At 45.9% G+C, this 19,273-nt stretch overlaps 1 protein-coding gene across 1 annotated transcript in view; it reads left to right on the top strand.

Moving 5' to 3' along the window:
* Nucleotides 1-19,273, top strand: part of MCCC1 (methylcrotonyl-CoA carboxylase subunit 1) — a 43,965-nt gene that overhangs the window by 15,984 nt on the left and 8,708 nt on the right. The window contains exons 7-15 of the mRNA XM_069975120.1: nucleotides 2,531-2,652; nucleotides 3,089-3,200; nucleotides 3,733-3,814; nucleotides 12,153-12,280; nucleotides 13,641-13,824; nucleotides 14,160-14,269; nucleotides 15,517-15,733; nucleotides 16,084-16,170; nucleotides 18,865-18,914. Coding sequence (XP_069831221.1) covers nucleotides 2,531-2,652; nucleotides 3,089-3,200; nucleotides 3,733-3,814; nucleotides 12,153-12,280; nucleotides 13,641-13,824; nucleotides 14,160-14,269; nucleotides 15,517-15,733; nucleotides 16,084-16,170; nucleotides 18,865-18,914 — 1,092 coding nt within the window. The remainder of the gene's footprint in view (nucleotides 1-2,530; nucleotides 2,653-3,088; nucleotides 3,201-3,732; nucleotides 3,815-12,152; nucleotides 12,281-13,640; nucleotides 13,825-14,159; nucleotides 14,270-15,516; nucleotides 15,734-16,083; nucleotides 16,171-18,864; nucleotides 18,915-19,273) is intronic.

Here is a 19,273-nt window from a genome sequence, read left to right on the forward strand (position 1 = left end):
CGGGCAACGTGGGGTGGATACGGACAACCTGCTGTGGTTACAGGCAACCTGGGGTGGTTACAGGCAACCTGACGTGGATACAGGCAACCTGGGGTGGTTACAGGCAACCTGGGGTGGTTACAGGCAACGTGGCGTGGATACGGACAACCTGCTGTGGTTACAGGCAACCTGGGGTGGTTACAGGCAACCTGACGTGGATACAGACAACCTGGGGTGGATACGGACAACCTGGGGTGGTTACAGGCAACCTGACAAGGATACGGACAACCGGCTGTGGTTACAGACAACCTGCTGTGGTTACAGGCAATCTAGGGTGGTTACGGGCAACCTGCTGTGGTTACGGTAAACATAAGGTGGTTACGGGCAACGTGGGGTGGTTACGGACAATCTGGGGTGGTTACGGGCAATCTGGGGTGGTTACGGATAAACTGAAATGCTCATAGGTAATCTGAGGTGGGTATCTGTAATCTGGCGTGGTTACGGGCAATCTGGAGGGGGTCATTGGCAATTTGGGTTGGTCAGAGGCAAGGTGCGGTGGTCAGAGGCAAGGTGCGGTGGTCAGAGGCGACCTGCGGTGGTTGCGTGCAATCTGGGGGGGTTACATGTAATCTGGCATGATTACGACAACCTGCGGTGGTTAGGGCAACCTGGGGGGGGGTTACTGACAATCTAGATTTGTTACGGATAAATTGAAGTGCTTATAGGTAATCTGGGGTGGGTACATGTAATTTGGGGTGATTACGGACAATCTGGAGGGGGTCACGGGCAACGTGCGGTGGTTACGTGTAATCTGGGGGGTTACGTGCAATCTGACGTGATTACGGACAACCTGGGGGGGTTATGGGCAACCTGCGGTAGATACGGGTAATCTGGGGGGGTTAGGGGTAATTTAGGAGTAAACTGCAATTATTACTATAATAAAAAGTGTGTGTTTTTTTTGTATGTTTGTCACTTTTTGTACTTTACACATTCATTTTCACTGTATTACTATGATTACTGTGATTTCTATCACAGTAATCATAATTCAGTGACAGAGACCAAATTGGTCTCTGTCACTTTAAATTTTCAGAGCTGGCTGGTTGTGAAGCGCATGCGCACTTCATAACCAGCCAGGACGTCGAGGAGGAAGGAGCTCCAGGATCAGGTAACGTATAAGGGGTAGGGGGGTGACTGGGGGACAGGGGGGTGACTGGGGGGGTGGGGGGCGACTTGGGGGACGGACCCTGACACTTTTTATCCCCTGTCACCAATCATTGATGGTGACAGGGGATAAAAAGTGCATCCCTGCACTGTGAACAGGCGATCGGCTGTATATAGTAGTATATACCGCCGATCGCCTTTTCCGGGACCCCACAGGGGGGTCCCCGATCACTGCCCCATGCTCTCCGCTACCTCCGGTGGCGGAGAGCATGGGGTTTTAATTCATTTTTACATTTCCATCGCTGTGAACAGATATACTCATGTTCACAGCGATGGCGGCGGCCATCTTGGATCCGATGGCCGCCGGGGGAGGGGGGTTAGTGACTGGCTACTAGGAGGGGGGGGGCTGATCTGGGGTCTGATTCACTTATTTCATCTCCCCCCACCGTGGATTCACGGTGGGGGGAGATGAAAAGCACTGCAGCGCCGGCCCATTAGTGACCGCCGTATCGGCAGTCACTAAGGGGTTAACTGCCGGGATCCGGGCTCTGCGCGGATCTCGGCAGTTGCAGCGGGTGCCCAGCTATCACTGACGGCCGGGCCCCGCCGGGGATGACAGGAGTGCAGCTCCTGCGCCCCTGTCATCCCGTGGACGTACCGGCACGTCCATCTGCAGGAACTGTATGCAGATTTGGACGTGCCGGTACGTCCATAGGCGGCAAGGGGTTAAAGGGGTAGTGCGGCGCTAAAAAGTTATTCACAAAATAACACAAATTGCAAAGTTATACAACTTTGTAATGTATGTTATGTCTGTGAATCGCCCCCTTCCCGTGTCCCACCACCCCCGCCCGTGTACCTGGAAGTGTTGGTGCATTATACATTACCTGATCCGTGTCGCGCATGTCCTCTATCTTATGCCAAACGTCATCTTCGGCCGGCCGAATCACTGCCGCCGTCCCCCCTCTGCCGCGTCATAACTGTGCTCAGCCGCGATTGGCTGAGCACAGTTATGCTCAGCCAATCGCGGCTGAGCAGCTGCTGACGCGGCCGCAGTGGTGCAAACTTGTGCACTAGAAGCGGTACTCAACATCAGTAAATATGTAAAGCACTGTGGTACAAGGTATCAATAAAAGGAGAACAGGCCTCGTTAGTGGAGGTATATAGAAAATCCTGACAAATATGTCATGGATGAAAGGATTGGAAGTAAAGGATATCCCCTGCTCTTAAGAGAAAAAGAACAATAATAATAGTAATACACCAGTTACTAGCACAACGAAATTCTTTCCGCTATTATTGGTAATGTTATATTCAGAGATACAGGAATTCTGTTGCACATTTCTTTACTTAACAACCTAATGACTAAAGTGTTAACTGTGTTATTAAATTCTAGGGTATGAGGATCGCGATGTCCGAGGCAGAGTTCATGGATCAGCTAGAGTCAGCTCGAAGAGAGGCAAGGAAGTCATTTAATGATGATGTCATGTTGATTGAGAAATTTGTGGACAATCCAAGGTAAAGGCATAGTTTCAATAAAAGAATTCCTCCCTTTGTCACTCTTGCAGTTTTCCATGATGAATGTATATGGTCATGATTTCTCATTCCAACGGAGTGTGGATTTGGAAACACATTGATAATTACCCAAGCTTGTCCCCATCTTGCAAAGGATGGTAACATGTGAACAGGTGTCTTACTGACATGTTCAGCCATACAATAAATGCAGTAACTATTACACCCGATGTATTGATGCAGATATTGCTTCTTTTACATGATTATTTAGAAGCATATGCACCAACACTAAGGGTGAAAAGTGTAGCAGACAAGCAGCACACAGATGAACATGAAGAAGGACTATAGTTTTTTTCCAGACTTTTGTTATCATGTATATGATTTCGCTTACTATACCCAAAAAAATATTTTTATTAGAATTAGTTTTATTTTTTTGTATCAGACATGTAGAAGTCCAAGTGTTTGGTGACCAACATGGAAATGCAGTCTATTTATTTGAGCGGGACTGCAGTGTACAAAGAAGACACCAAAAAATCATCGAGGAGGCGCCTGGGGTAAGCCTGCTACTCATCTATTACTGGAGCACTGTATAATTGAGTCATAGATGACGAGTACCATGAACAAATGTCATGCCTTGTTGAAATGAAACCTATTTATGTAAGGTACTTGTGGCACTATAACAAGTTGAAGAACTAATGATCTACAGAGATTTTTGTTCAATAAGCTTTCCAGTGGCATCATGGATTCTACAGTTACAGAATCCATGACATATATGGCAAACTTAGGTTCTGGAATAAAGACAGCACAAGATGCACCAAAGGTCATTAGTGGGTGCGTCTCTTAATAAATTTTATGCATTTTACTACAGTCTACTTAGGTTAAAATGTGCCTCATTGTTCTATCAGGGGACATGAAAACCTGATATAACAGAACCATAACAGCAGTGTAAACTGGATCTCAGAATACTTCCTGCTTTATGCATCGCCAAACACTGGCAGATGAGGAGTTATTGTGCATGGGCATGTAGTATCTGCACAATCCCTGCCATTGACTACAAATCATTAGTATAAATTTACATTTTTCTAGCCTGGAATTAGTCCTGAGGTGAGGAGAAAACTTGGAGAAGCTGCTGTGAGAGCTGCGAAAGCCGTTAACTATGTGGGTGCAGGTATGTGTTTAAGTCTAATGACACTAACATATGTATATTTGATAAAGGAGTTCTGTAATTGTCAACACTAAAGGGAATCTGTGGGTTCTATTTCCTGGCAAAAGCTCCAGACACCATTGGATAGCTGTCAAGGTATAAAAGCAAACTTTTTTATGGTGGTTGTGAAACTTATAATATTGTCTTTTAATTTCTCAGCTAAGTGTCAAGGAGGCAGAGCCAAGCTGCTCAAATGTCACCTACTGGTACACCGCCTCTCTTACCTTCACCACAGTATTACAACAGGGCTTCTTATAACTCATACTTCAGTCCATCACTCCAGGAGACTAATTGTACATTGCCTTAACTTTGCTCAGCAAAAAGCTGATGACAGGTCCACTTTCAAGCCTAAACACACATTGAAGAATATTTTTAGTTCGGGTCAGATGTCCATGCAGTTATAGCAAGATACAGTTCTGTTACATTTTCGTTCACTGTATAGTGCAAAAAAACAAGCTAAATGTACCTTTTATTAATTCTGTTAAAAATAACAGCCGTAATATAGCATATACTCTATCCCACCACCAAAAACACAGGCGCACCCAGGACATTAAGGGGGTGAACAGTATGCCTTCTGTATGCAGCTATCGGATAAGCGTGCTTGACAAAGACCTACAAAGGTCGAAACGTTGCCACTGTGTACCCTGTTATGTGAATATACGCACTCTATTCTTCAATACAGATGCTGGTGGACTTCCCTTCTTACTGCTATTTTGCGCTTGGTCACAATCTTGTACTCCTGTGGACCTGTTGCTTATGTGCATGTAACCCATACCACTATCCATACTGATGTAGCTTTTCCACTAGTGAGCCGGTTCCTTAATATACAGCCACCTGATGAGCCACCCTGTAGTTACAAGCAGGGGGAAACACGTTGAGGCAGTTTTTCTTTGCTTTGACACCACCCCTGTAGGAAAATAATCGGTCCTTCAGTGTTGCTGTGTGTGACTGAGGCATTTTTATGCTGTATATATTTTTTCTTCTAAGTAGTATTTGATCCCCTGGCTATTAAAGTCTTTCATTATCTGTATACAACAATCTGTTTGCTGTAGCCTGGAGATTGATGTCTAGTCAGGAGTATTTTTAGATGAAACTGAACAAGAATCTGGCCTATCTGGTGAGTTGGTTAGGTAGTTAGGGAAGGCCCTAGTGGACCTGGCTAGTTAGTGCTTACCTCTGGTTAGGGTGCATTAGGGCATATCAGACCTCGGCTCAGGAGCGGGGCCACTGCTTTTAGGGTGACCACCCTGCCTAGAATTAGAGTGGCTATCTAAGGTACAACAGGGTTGAGAGTAGGCACCTAGGCCCCCCCATAACTAACTGCCACCCCTTTCCTAGGGTATCCCTTGCCAGGATCCCTGTTTTTTTGTGGTGGGATATGGTAAGAAAGTTTATTTGATATATTATGGCTGTTATTTTTTTTTTTTAACAATTGTAATTTTTATTATTTTTCCAAAAAAGAAAGACATAAAATTGTACAAACTGGGTGAAGCATATGTAAAGGCAGCAGAACATTGTCATAATGCATAACATAAATGTTAATGGGATAACTTAGCCCCTAAGCAGGAGCAGGTAGGAAGTCCAAAATGATAAACCGTAATAGAACAGCAGCTACCAGGTCCCGGTCAGGGTTCAGAAAAAAACAATGTCTGCGTGGGTAGGGTCCGTAGACCGTACTGAGCCAGTAACAAAAACAACACAGAACAATACACAGACGTAGGACGAGAAGGGAGCAGGGAATAATGGGGGGGGGGGGGGAAGGGGGAGGGGGGGAAGACAAGGACAGGGGAAAACGAAGACGGGAACAGACGGACAAGGACGGGAATCTAGGATGAACCAGAGGCAGGTGCCGCTGGGGCGGAATACAAGTCCCAAGGAGCCCAAATAGATTCAAAGGCCTCCAGCCGGTTGTTCAGGGATGCCGTAAGGCGCTCGAGGGAGCGTAGCTCCCTGACTCGAGCCTTAAAATGCGAAATGGAAGGTGAGGACAATTGCTTCCAGCATTTGGCGATTAGGGACTTGGCCGCGGTCAAGAGGACCAAAAGCAATTTAGCTTGTTTTTTCTTGATAGTTTTAGGGAAAAGGTTGAGGAGGCAAAGGCCTGGATCCCTATGTATGTTAACACTGAGGATAGCTGATGATATCTCGCACACCTCCCTCCAGAAGGGTCGGATAAGCTCACATTCCCAGAAGATATGGAACTGGGAGCCTAATACTCTAGCATATCTCCAACATAGTGGGGATATAGAGGCATTGAACTTATGCAGTACCTCCGGCGTGCGGTACCAGAACATCAGGACTTTATAATGGGATTCCTTGTAGGTAGTGCATATGGAGGAGGTGGCAGCTCTGTCCCATATAGTGGCCCAGCACTCTGGAGGCAGAGTCCTCCCTAATAGCGTTTCCCATTTAGTCATATAGGCGTGCTGCACCTGGGTTCCCTCCGCTGGGGAGCCAAGGATGCGATAAATGTCAGAGATAAGGCCCGAGGTTGAGGTCCCCATTCTGACTAGTTGCTCGAAAGCCGAAGGTTTAGAAACTGTGAGGGCTCCCAGACGCGCCATCATAAAATGTCGGAGCTGGAGGTACATAAAGTGCGCCGAGGGAGGGAGAGCATATTTGTCAGTCAATTTATCATATGGAAGGAGTGCACGAGATATGGGATCAACGATGTCGGCAAACTGAAAGAGTGTCTTCGATCCCCAGAGTTTGACAGTATGGGACTGAAGACCAGGAGGGAAATTTGGAAAGAGCAAGAAAGAGTTCAGGGGGGAGGCAGAGGAGGTGAGCCCAAACCTGGCAGAACATGAGGACCATATGTGGAGGGTAAAACGGATAGGTCCCAGGAGCGAGAGATGTGAGAAACTAGGCGGTGAAGAGTGCCACAGGAAAGAGTTAGGATGAAAGGGAGCTAGCCATATTTTCTCAATTTCCGCCCATTTCTTGTATGCCAAATATTTGGACCATGCCGTGATTTGGCGTAGGTGTGCCGCCCAATAATAGTGGAGAAAGTTAGGGACCCCCAGCCCTCCTCGAGATCTGCTACTCATCATAACCGAGTTGGGGATTCGGTGCCCCTTGGACACCCAGATAAACTTGAACACTGCTCTTTGGACACTACGCAGCTCTGAAAGGGGGATACGGACCGGGAGCGTCTCAAAGTAGTATAGAAGTTTAGGTAAAATGGTCATTTTTACAGCCGCCACACGGCCTAGGAGCGAAATATAGTGGGGGGACCATTTAGTCAGGAGGTTCCGTATATCTCGGAAGAGGGCTGGGTAGTTAGCTGAGTATAGGGACGGATAGGAGGGAGTAAGGCGGATACCTAAATATTTAATGGAGGTAGAGGTCCATTTAAATTTGAAATTTGAGCTAAGCTGGGCAATCAAGGGGGCCGTCAGATTTAGGGGCATAGCTTCCGATTTAGAGGTATTGACTTTGTACCCCGATAGACGACCATACGTACCCAAGAGGGAATGTAGGTTCGGAAGGGAAATGAGCGGGTCTGACAGGGTGAGGAGGACATCGTCTGCGAATAACATGATTTTAAACTCCTTACCTCTGACCGACACACCTCTGATGTCCGGGCAGTTTCGAATCGCCGCCGCCAGGGGTTCAATGCAAAGAACAAAAAGTAGGGGTGACAGAGGGCAACCCTGGCGGGTGCCATTCGAAAGGGAAAAGGTCTCAGACAACATATGAGGAAATTTAAGTGCCGCTGTGGGATTGGAGTACAAGGCCCTGACCGCCGTTAGGAAAGGCCCAGAGAAGCCATAGCATTGCAATGCCTCAAACATAAAAGGCCACCCAAGACGGTCAAAGGCCTTTTCAGCATCCAAGCTCAACACAAGGGCACTCTCTTCTTGTTGATTAACAACATCAATGAGGTCGATAGCCCTCCTCGTGTTGTCCCCACCCTGTCTCCCCGGCACAAACCCCACCTGGTCTGCATTAACTAGGGAAGGGAGCCAATACCCCAATCGAGTAGCCAGCAATTTAGTGAATATTTTAAAGTCTGAGTTTAGGAGGGCAATCGGCCGATAATTGGAGCAATCCAGGGGGTCCTTGCCAGGTTTGGGGATAAGAGTGATGAAAAAGTGAGACATGGAAGTAGGGATAGGAGATCCCTGGAGAAAGGAGTTATAGAGAGAAAGTAGTTTAGGGGACAGTTCAGAAGAAAAGGTTTTGTAGTAGAGGTAGGAAAAGCCATCCGGCCCAGGCGCCCGCCCCGATGGAAGGGCCTTAAGAACCTCTGCAAGTTCCTCCACGGTAATCGGTGCATTCAATTCCTCGAGCGCACTAGCGGTCAAAGAAGGCAGATTACACTCGCTAAGGAAATCAGAAAGGCATCGGGTTCGGGCCTCCGGGTCCGATGGTAAGGTTGAGGGGAGGGAGTAAAGTTTAGAATAGAATTGGTGGAGAATAGAGGAGATGTCCTTAGGGTGATAGTGTAGGGTCCCCGTTGCATCCCTGAGAGCCTGCGGAGACTGTGCGGCAGCCCGGTCGTTGAGCATCCTTGCCAGGAGGGTATGAGCCTTATTGCCCTTTTCATAGAAGCGTTGCTTAGAGTAGAGAAGAAGCTTCTCCACCTTTTGCAGCGAAAGGTCTTTGAGTTTTTCACGAGCCGCCACAAGCCTCCGCAGGACACCCAGGGAGGGGCGACGGGCCAGACGCTGTTCTAGGGAAGCTATGGCAGATTTAGCATTCTGAATGGCTATCATGGAGTCTTTTTTCTGGCGGGATCCTAATGCTATGCAATGACCCCGGACAACTGCTTTGTGGGCCTCCCATAGAACCCCTTCAGAGGCAACAGACCCCTCGTTTTCCGAGAAGTAATTAGAGATACCAGTCTTGATAGAGTCTCTGGTAATCTGATTTTTCAAAAGGGTGTCATTCATACGCCAGTGACAGTGTCGCGTAGGGGAGAGAATGGCCTTGAGGTGAACTATCACGGGGCCATGATCAGACCAGGAAATGGGGTCAATGGTCGCACTCTGAAGCAGTCGAACGGTAGGAATGTTGCCAAAGAGGTAGTCTATGCGAGAGTGGAGTTTGTGGGGATGGGAGAAGAAGGTATACCCCCGCTCCGTAGGGTGGTCAAGCCGCCAGAGGTCATAAAGCTTATGAGCACGTATGAGCTTGCGGAATTCTGCTGATAGTCTAGCCTGTTCCGTAGAGGAAGGCCGGCCGTCCACTGAGTGCCTATCCATTATCTCAGAGAACGGCATATTGAAATCCCCTCCAAGGATCCGTGGAGCCGGAGGGTATTTCGCCAATCTATTGAGGACCCTACGGAGGAAGGGTATCTGGGAGCGGTTAGGGGCATAAACGTTGCAGAAAATAAATTGGCGGCCTTGTAGGGTGCCGTCTACAATAACATATCTCCCCCCTGGGTCAGAATATGAGGAGGAAATCTGTATGGGGCACCTGTGAGAGAATAGGATAGCTACTCCCGCCGTCTTATTGCCTCTAGAGGCCGAAGCAACAGTGGGATAAGAATGGCGGGCGAACCTAAAAGATGCCTCCTGATCGAAGTGCGTCTCCTGAAGGAAGGCAACATCTGCATGCAGGTTGCGAAGTTCCCTCAGGAGAAGGCGTCTTTTGGTGTTAGAATTTAGGCCCTTGACATTGAGAGATATGCACTTAGCCATTGGGAAGGGATAAGAGGGCACTAACGAGGATGAGGGTACTCACTCCGTCCCAATGGGTGGAAGGGATCAGTCTCCAGAGCAGCATCGGCCAACGTGGACTCCTAGAGGGTAAAGGAGAAAAAAGGGGGGGGGGGAAACAAGAGGGAGAACACATGGACACACAAACACAACAAAAAACAGAAAAAAGGAACCAGGAAAAGGAAGGGCACATGGCCCAAAAAACAAGCCTAAGTGGCCTGCAACGAGGCAGGAAAAAATGCCAAAACAGCACCATGGCTGTCAACTGGCAGCCCCACGGGGGAAGAGGGCGCCACCTGAGGGGAACAAAGAACATGGGAACACTCCGGAGAGGAGGGCCTAAGAAGACCACACAGCTACATATAGCAAATGAGTAACGGAAAGAAGGGACCCAGAATATCAGCAACAATGTAGATCACTATAACATATCTTGGAGGGGGGGGGGGGGGGAGGGGGCCCCTCCCTCAGCCAGTAGGACCAGGGGGGGAGCGGGAACTCTCAGATCTGGGACGTCGCCTCTTCTGGCTAGCCGAGTGCCAGATGGATGGTGGGGGAGGGGGTGGGGGAGCCACCGTCCAGTCAGAGATTTTGGGGACTGGAAGATCCAAGGCGTCACAAAATGCAGGCAAATCAGCCAGACTTCGGAGAACAGCAGAGCGTCCATCCCGTCTTGCAGTAAGGCCAAACGGAAAATTCCATCTGTAGGAAGCATCATGGTCCTTGAGGGTAGTCAGCAGAGGCCGCAGGAGCCGTCGCTTTTGGAGGGTAATCCAGGAGAGATCCGGGAAAAGCTGTATTTGGGCACCGTAGAAGTCCAGTTCTCGAAGGGAACGGGCCTTGGCCATGATGCTTTCCTTCAAGGTATAGTCATGCAAGCAGCAGATGACATCTCTGGGTGGGCCGGAAGAGTTCCTGGGTCGAAGGGCCCGGTGAGCTCTATCAAATTTAATTTTGTGGGTAGATGGCTCGCCCAGAAGCATATTGAAGAGGCCTTCCAGGGTAGATTCTAGGTCATTGTCCTGTGTCGCCTCTGGGAGACCCCTGACCCTGATGTTATTGCGCCTGCCTCTGTTGTCGAGATCCTCAATGTGGCGCTGCATATCATCCAAGGCAGAAGCTTGTGAGGAAGCAGTGGAGTGCAGGCTAGAAATGTATGCCCGAGTAGAGTCATGATCATCCTCCAAGGTTTCAACCCTTAGTGCAATATGTTGGATGTCCTTCCGGACTGCAGCGATTTCAACCCTGAACGCATCTTTCACTTCAGTGATAAGGGTTAGGAGGTCACTCTTTGTAGGCAATTGTGAAAGCATATCCCGAACGCCCTGGGGGGATGCAGGCCCCAGTAGGGAAGCTTCAGAGTCTGAGTCAGAGTGCCGTCCCCCAGGATTACGTGGGACCTCAGATCGGGCAACAGATTGAGAGGTTCTGGGCAGGGTGGCATCTTGGTTGTTACTGCCAGCCTTAGTTTTGTCCTTTTTTGGCGGTTTTGAGGTCGCCATCATGTATGCTGAAATGCGCTGCTGGCCCTTTAAGAGCCCGTGAGATTTGGCTGTCGGGTCACTGAGAGGTGATGGAGGATGATGGGGGTCTAGGGCACTGGAATGGAGAGCGTTAGAGGTGGGATGAGGTAGGGACAACGTCTGGCTGCTGGCAGGCCGCAGGGAAGGGGTTAACTCACCCACGAGGCCGGAGGCGCGCTCCAGAAAACAAGATGGCGCCGCGGCCTCCTCAGGCTGCACAGAGGGATCTGCAGGGAAGCTCGGTTCCAGGGTCCGGACAGACTGTGCCCGCGGCTGCGATTCAGCGGAGAGGCCGGCGGGCGGGAGCGGATCTACAGGCCCCCGGCACACAGGTGATTCTCGGGCCTCCGGAGCGGCGGGAAAAGATGGCCGCGGTCGCGGCGTGGTAGCAGCGGCGCCCCGTGTGAGGTACGGGGACGCCGACGGAGCCCCGGAATCCGGTCCCGCTGGAGGCGGCCGTTGTCTGGGGGTCCCCCTCTTGCCCCTCCACATATGCTGGGGGTGCTGGGTCGGGTAAGGCAGGTCTGTGTCCCTGTAATGCAGCTGTGTGGCTGAGGAGCTCCCTCACTCCGCGTCCATTCTCCTCAGCGGCTCGCCACGCCCCCTATGGCTGTTATTTTTAACAAAATTAATAAAAGGTATATTATAGCGAGTTTTTTGCACTATACTATTCAGTTGACAGTTTACGGGTACAAACCCACACACCGTATACACAGCAGATACGCAACAAATACGCAGCAAATACGCAGCAGATTTGTTGGTACAGATTTGATGCTGTGTTCAGTTATTTAGATATAATCTGCTGCGTTTTTGCTGCGTGTTTGCTGCGTATTTGCTGCGTATCGTAGCAGTAAATACGCTGCTTATACGGTGTGTGGGTTTATACCCTACAACTGTTTGCTGTGATCCATTTTTATGTTCACTGTGTGCTCATATATGTTTGTCTGTCGCAAGGATATCTTATAGTGCACCACCTTTATGAGAGTCAATCCTGGAGGCCATAAGGAGCTCTTCAACAGGTTCCTTGCTGGAACCAAACCTAGATTTCCAAAAGGATGTTTGGGTGGTCATCTGCCAATCTATGCTAAAATTGCCTTAAATTAAAATTTTTAGGAACAGTGGAATTTATTATGGATGCAGAACACAATTTCTACTTCATGGAGATGAACACACGTCTGCAAGTGGAACACCCAGTCACAGAGATGATCACTGGTACTGACCTTGTAGAGTGGCAACTGCAGGTGAGACCCAAATATTTGGGGAAGAAATACAGTATATTTGTTTATGTATTGTATTGTTCCTTATAGGACTTATTATCTGCTTACAACTGCCCCAGATTAATAGCAAGGTCAAAGATGAGGTTGTGAGCAAGATTAGGCAGAGCTGGCGGACTTCTTCAGCCTTCCTTATGTGGCATTGTGTACTGTGTAAGCTATTGATTTCTAATATCTCTACCAAATATCTGCCAAGCAAGCACTTTGATATCTCCAGCTAGACTGCAAGAATAAACTATATGTAAATGAAAACCAAAAGGTGTATGTGAAAAAAGATCAAGAAAAATGCTTTCTTGCTTGGACAATCCTTTTGCTTTACCCGCTCTGTATTCCTTCACTAATTATTATTTCTGGATGCTTTTTCCTATTCTCAGTTACTTCATATGTAATTGGTTTACACCTTCATGGTAAAAAATGAATTGATTGCACTAATTCATCTACACTATATGGCCTTGTAGCTTACGGGTTAGAATCCTGGAACTCAAACTGGAAGCTATAGAAGTGGTAGGTCACACATTACTGTATTAGATGACTCTAATACTGCTTATTTACCAAGTGGCTTTAACCATAAGGGGGCCATATATTTTCAATGAACATTGGCCAAAAGTTCAGCTGTTATCTCTCCCGGCTTCCCTATTCAGCTGAACCTACTGTGCGGCTGAATGTTAATGTGTTCCGTATGGGTAGGAGTGGAAACATCTGCAGCCAGACAGCCCTGATACAGGCTAATCCCTCCAACAAAACCAAAAATCCAGCACCCTCAACACTTCTCTCCACCATCATTCGCCAGACACCTCAAACTGTCCGCTGAACCTGAAGTCTGCATGTCTTGAGTACATGTGCTACACTCTGCCCTGTGAGAAATAATGAGGTGAGTTTATCATTTGCCTCTTTTGTACAGCAATTCACATTGGTTGTAAGCAACTAAGTAATCAGTCACATACTTTTTAGTGAATTGGTTGTGGTTGTAAGTATATACTTAGCTGGGCAGAGCAACTGCAAGAGCATACATTTGACTGTAAGTGTGTTCCCAGTCGAAGTCACATTGCACAATAATTTGCCACTCTTTAATTATCTTCACTGGGCAAAGAATACGTGTGTGGGGGGCAGTCACTTTATCATTCATTGGGATTTGTAAAGAAACAAAACAAATTTTGAGCAATGAATTGTTTGTGCAAAATGTGTAACAATTTGACAGACATAGCCATTTGTATATGTTCAGTAATTTACCCTAGTGTGTAAGCAATGTATTGGTTACTCCAAAGAAACCTTTTCTAGTGTGTAGTAAGAGGGCAATAATGACAATATATTCACACCTCTTTGGCAGGTTGCTGCTGGAGAAAGGATCCCTGTGACTCAGGATGAAATCACGCTAAATGGTCATGCATTTGAAGCTAGAATATATGCTGAAGATCCTAATAATAACTTCATGCCAGGGGCCGGCCCACTTCTCTATCTCTCTACTCCACCAGCAGCTATTTCTACACGTATTGAGACTGGAGTTAGACAAGGTGATTCAACATTTGAATAGTTTATGGGTATTTTTAAAACATAGAAGTGTACTGTAACACACGTACAAGAGCATCACTGTGTCAGGTATTCTTATTTCTATTGATTGGTGTTCTGAGCCCAAAAGGTAGATATGCAAAAGACGGCCATCATTTTTATATACTGGAACATATTACAGGTTTTAGTAAACCGATACAATGATTTTACTTTACTGCATTAAAAAATGAAATAATATGCATGGCAGGCAACAGTGAAAATTCTGCTGATTGTACAGTTTATGCTCCAAGCCTTTTATCCATTATATTAAACAGCATTGTCCTTTCTTCATAAATGAAAGGTGATGAAGTCTCTGTACACTATGATCCTATGATCGCCAAGTTAGTCGTGTGGGCAAAAGATCGTCAGGCAGCTCTGACAAAGTTAAAGTTTTGCTTGCAGCAGTACAATGTAAGTAACACTTTTTTGCATATTGTAAAGTTTTCAGTGTTTTGTCAGTGTATTGGACTAGCTGACACAGCAACCATATATAACATACACTTACCCTCCTTGTTGTCCCCACTGTTACGGAGCATTGCAGCCCTCCTGGGATTGGGGTCAGCATGTGCAGTTGCCTGCTTAAGCCATCCAGTGGGTTCAGTGTTGTCCCGATTCTGCAACTGATCAGCTGAGCACATGACTGCAGGTGCCAACCATGATCCTGGAAGTGCTGCACAGCGGGATCGGGAGCTCCATGACAGCAGTGGGGAAATAAGGTTAAAGAGTAACTGTCATGTTTTTTTTTATTGCAGAAATCAGTAGTATAAGCTATTTTAAGAAACTCTGTAATAGGTTTCATCAGCCAAAAAGCCTCCTTCTGTACTCAAGAAGCAATCTCCCAGCCTCCCCCCTGACTTCTTATCTGTGCATTATCAGGCAAACACGTCTTCATTACAGAGAAGCCAGTGAAGACGGGCTCTGCTCTCTCCATTGTAAGCCTATGAAGGGGGGAGGGGCCGAGGGAGATGAGGGTGCAGGAAGAGGTGACATGATGGTCAGCTGTTTGTAGACTGTCTGGGCACCTAAACCGCACGATTCAGGTGTCAGAAAGGTCAGTGCTTATCTATGAACTTACTGAGAGAAGATTGCAGGGTGTTGTGCTGTGCAGAAATCCTCCGTGCTCAGTCACTCCTAACAGCCCCTCCCCTCTCCATAGCCACATAAGGGAGACAGAAATCCTGCTTCATTTGATGTGAGGGGGGAGGCTGGGAGATTGCTTTTTCAGTACAGAAGGAAACTCTTTTAGTACATAAAACATATTACAGAGTTTCTTAAAATCGCTTGTACTGTTGATATTTAATGTTTTCAGAAAAATGACCCTGAAATGACAGTTACGCTTTAAGTATATGTTATGTTATTTTTCTATTTTCCACTTGCATGGACATAGTTCCTAACCCCTTTCTGAAAATTCAAGTGCATGTACATTAGTATTTGCTGATGTGTGCAACCCTATGTACATGAGCGTGAAGGAGTTAAATTGTGGCAGAGAGTTTAATGCTGAGTGACGTCATCGAGTGATGACAGGTCATTAAAAAGAATGTATTGAATTTTATTCAGCAACTGAACCATATAACTGTTTTATCCTTGTCTGTGAGTCATTTGTTTTCCTAATTTGTTTACTTTCTTAACAATTACTGCTTGCCTTTGCTTTCTTTTAGATTGTTGGCCTAAGCACCAATATCGATTTTCTTCTCAGTCTGTCTGGACATCCGGCATTCGAAGCAGGGGATGTGCATACTAATTTTATCCCCCAGCATTATAAAGAGCTCTTTCCTCCTAAGAAAGCAACCTCCAATGAGATGCTGTGCCAAGCTGCACTAGGTCTTATACTGAAGGAGCAGCTCTTAACCAACGAGTTTAATCTGCACTGGCAAGGTTTGTATTTTTCTTTCCTTTTAGTGATTTTATATTTCACCCCCCATAAAGATAGGAAACACAGTGTTCAGTAGAATGTCGTACATTACAAACGTACATAAAGTATACCCCCTTCTGGGTTAATACCATTTGGTTGTGACTACTGGATCTGACTTTGGCTCACACAACTGCCATCCTTTAGGAGATATCACTAGATATCTAGATTTCACTAGTCAGATTGTACAGAATATTTAATCACAATATTCTCTTATAGCTGGTTATAGCAATTGTAGGAACGTATGATGGCTCAAGGATGGCGAGTTCTGAATTTTTCATTGAATGATAATTAATAATTTTTTTTTCTTTTGTAGATAGATTCTCTCCCTTTGCATCCAGCAGTGGTAGGAGAATAAATGTTCTTTATACCAGGAACCTTTCCTTGCTAGATGGAGAAAATAGTAAGTGGCATGTATGTACGTTTGCGAATATGTACAGGGTAATCTCTGTAATCCAGCGTAAAGTAAACCAAAAACATTGGTAATCCAGCCAATTTTTATCACAGAAAGTAGTAGTATGTGGAAATCCACAAAACCAGATGCAAAGGAGTTACATAGTTATAGTCAATACGGTTGAAAAAAGACACGTCCATCAAGTTCAACCAAGGAGGGGATGGATACAGGGAAGGGGGAGGGATGATAGGTTCTATACATATGCATTTATATTATTTTGGTCTAAGAACTTGTCTAGGCCGGTTTTGAAGCCCTCTACTGTTGTTGCTGTGACCAGATTCTGTGGTAGACTATTCCACAGATTCACAGTTCTCATTGTAAAGAAGGCTTGTCGCCTCCAAAGGTTGAACCTTTTTTTCTCCAGGCGGAGGCAGTGCCCCCTTGTCCTTTGAGGGGGTTTTACCTGGAACATCTTTTCCCCATATTTTTTGTAGGGGCCATATATATATTTAAATAAGTTAATCATATCTCCACTTCGTCTCTTCTCCAGACTAAACAAATGTAATTCTTTTAATCTCTCCTCATAACTAAGATGCTCCATTCCCCTTATTAGTTTAGTTGCCCGTCTTTGTACCCTCTCCAGCTCTAGAACGTCCTTTTTATGAATCGGGTTCCAAAACTGGACAGCATACTCCAGATGAGGCTGCACCAAGGCTTTATAAAGCGGTAATATTATATCCCTGTCCCGTGAGTCCATGCCTGTTTTAATGCATGACATTATCCTGCTGTCCTTAGAAGCAGCTGACTGACATTGTGTGCTGTTCTGTAGTCTATTATCTACAAGTACACCCAGATCCTTCTCCATCAGCAACTCTCCCAGAGTAACTCACCCCAGGACATATGATGCATGTGGGTTATTAGTACCCAGGTGCATAACTTTACATTTATCCACATTGAACCTCATTTGCCAAGTGGACGCCTAAACACTCAGTGTGTCTAAGTCATCCTGTAACATCTGCACATCTTCCATAGACTGTACTGTACTACAAAGCTTGGTGTCATCTGCAAAGATAGAAACATAGAAAGTTAAAGTAGCACTTCCGAATTTATTCATTTTCCATCCAATATATATAATGCAGCTAGTATTGATTAATTGTTCTTTTCTATTTGAAATCTCCTGGTCTCCTTTCCTTCAAGCTGGCTCATCCTAATGTCACCATCTCGGCAATCAGCGTTACTGTATGATACTGCATGGACTGTTCCACATAAGCTCTCCACTAGGTGAAGACAGAAACTCCTATTAGAGTTACTGATAACAGATAGACAGCTCCTGTCGCACTGTAATATTGCATTTGATAAACATATATATATTAAAGGGAGTCTCTGCGCTGAGACATAGATAAAAACATTTTGGAAGGCAAGTCTCCCTAAACAGCATGGCTTGACTGCTATGTCTCTACATATCCACACATAGGCAGCATGGTGGCTCAGAGGTTAGCACTTGGGTTCACATCCCACCAAGGTCAACACCTGCAAGGAAATTGCATGTTCTCCCCATGTATGAGTGAGTTTCCTCTGAGGACCCCAGTTTCCTCCCACCCTCCAAAAATATACTGTGTGCTCTCCCTGCCCTCCCTGTGGGGGGAGGGAGAGATTTGAGCAGTAGCAAGCTATGTAAAAAGCTGGAGAGTAAGTTGGCAGGGAAACAGAGAAAAACTATTTATAAATTCCTAGAAGTTTTGCATTAAGTTTGAGGCAAAACCTCATCAAGGGTAAGTATAAGATCAAAAAAGTTTGCCAGGAAAAAAAAGTTTTGATAGCCTATCTTTCCTGGAAGATCTCTTCAAGGGAGCAGTTATTGGTTTTCCTTTACATTTTTTTTTTTTTTTAATTTTGGGTATTCATGGTGTTCTTTGGTGGAGTAATGGAGTGAAAGCAGGTCTGAAGCACTGCTGTTCATGTTGACCACCAGAGAGTTCTGGCAGGGGGGGAAACCTTTTTTAGTTCTTCATAGTAAGTGACCCGCGCTGGATAATTGTTAAACAGTTAAAGCGACTCTGTACCCACAATCTGTCCCCCCCCAAACCACTTGTACCTTCAGATAGCTGCTTTTAATCCAAGACCTGTCCTGGGGTCCGTTCGGCAGGTGATGCAGTTATTCTCCTAAAAACAACTTTTAATCCTACAGCGCTGTGTCTAACGGCCAGGGCTTACATTTGTATATGCATTAGGCTGCCACAACCTCTCTTTCCTTCCTCCCCACCCTCCTCAGCATTAGGAATGATCCAGGAACATTTACTGCTGTTTGAGCTTTGCACAGGTTTCTTAATGATCCAGCCCATGTTCATTATGCACACAGAAGGGGAATAGGAAGCAATCTGCCTTGAGCATTCCTAATGATGAGGAGGGTGGGGAGGAAGGACATAGAGGTGGTGCTAGCCTAATGCATATACAAATGTAAGCCCCGGCTGTTAGACACAGCGCTGCAGGATTAAAAGTAAATTTTTTGCACAAAAACTGCATCACCTGCCGAACGGACCTGAGGACAGATCTTGGATTAAAAGCAGCTATCCAAAGGTACAAGTGGTTTGTGGGGGGGTCAGATTGTGGGTACAGAGTCGCTTTAAACCTCAGCATTATTCTCTGTGGTATATTGTCAGCAGATCATGAGTGATTTATTTATTTATATATTATCTTTTACAGAGGTGGACATGAAAATCACTTATAATCATGATGGCTCATATGATATACAGGTAACTGTATAACCTCTTTTTTTAGGTTATTTCTTTCTTACTTTCTGTACGGCTCTTTTTACGCCACCTTATTGGTGTCCGTTTACGGTATGCATCAGGATCAAAAAGTTGCATATATGCAATCAAGGTACCGATAGAAAGTACAGATCATGGCGCAAAAAATGACACCTTACACAGCCCCATAGACCAAACAATAAAAGTATTATAAGCATGGGCAAAGAGCAATTTTAAGGAACGTTTATTTTCTGTAAAAGGTTTTATTTTTTAAAAAAGCCAGCAAATATAAAAGTTATACAACTCACATATTGTTTTAATGGTACCGACTTGAACATGTATAACCTGTCAGTTTTTTCCTAGGA

Source organism: Dendropsophus ebraccatus, chromosome 6 (genome assembly GCF_027789765.1).
Source record: "Dendropsophus ebraccatus isolate aDenEbr1 chromosome 6, aDenEbr1.pat, whole genome shotgun sequence".
NCBI classification, from domain to species: Eukaryota; Metazoa; Chordata; class Amphibia; order Anura; family Hylidae; genus Dendropsophus; species Dendropsophus ebraccatus.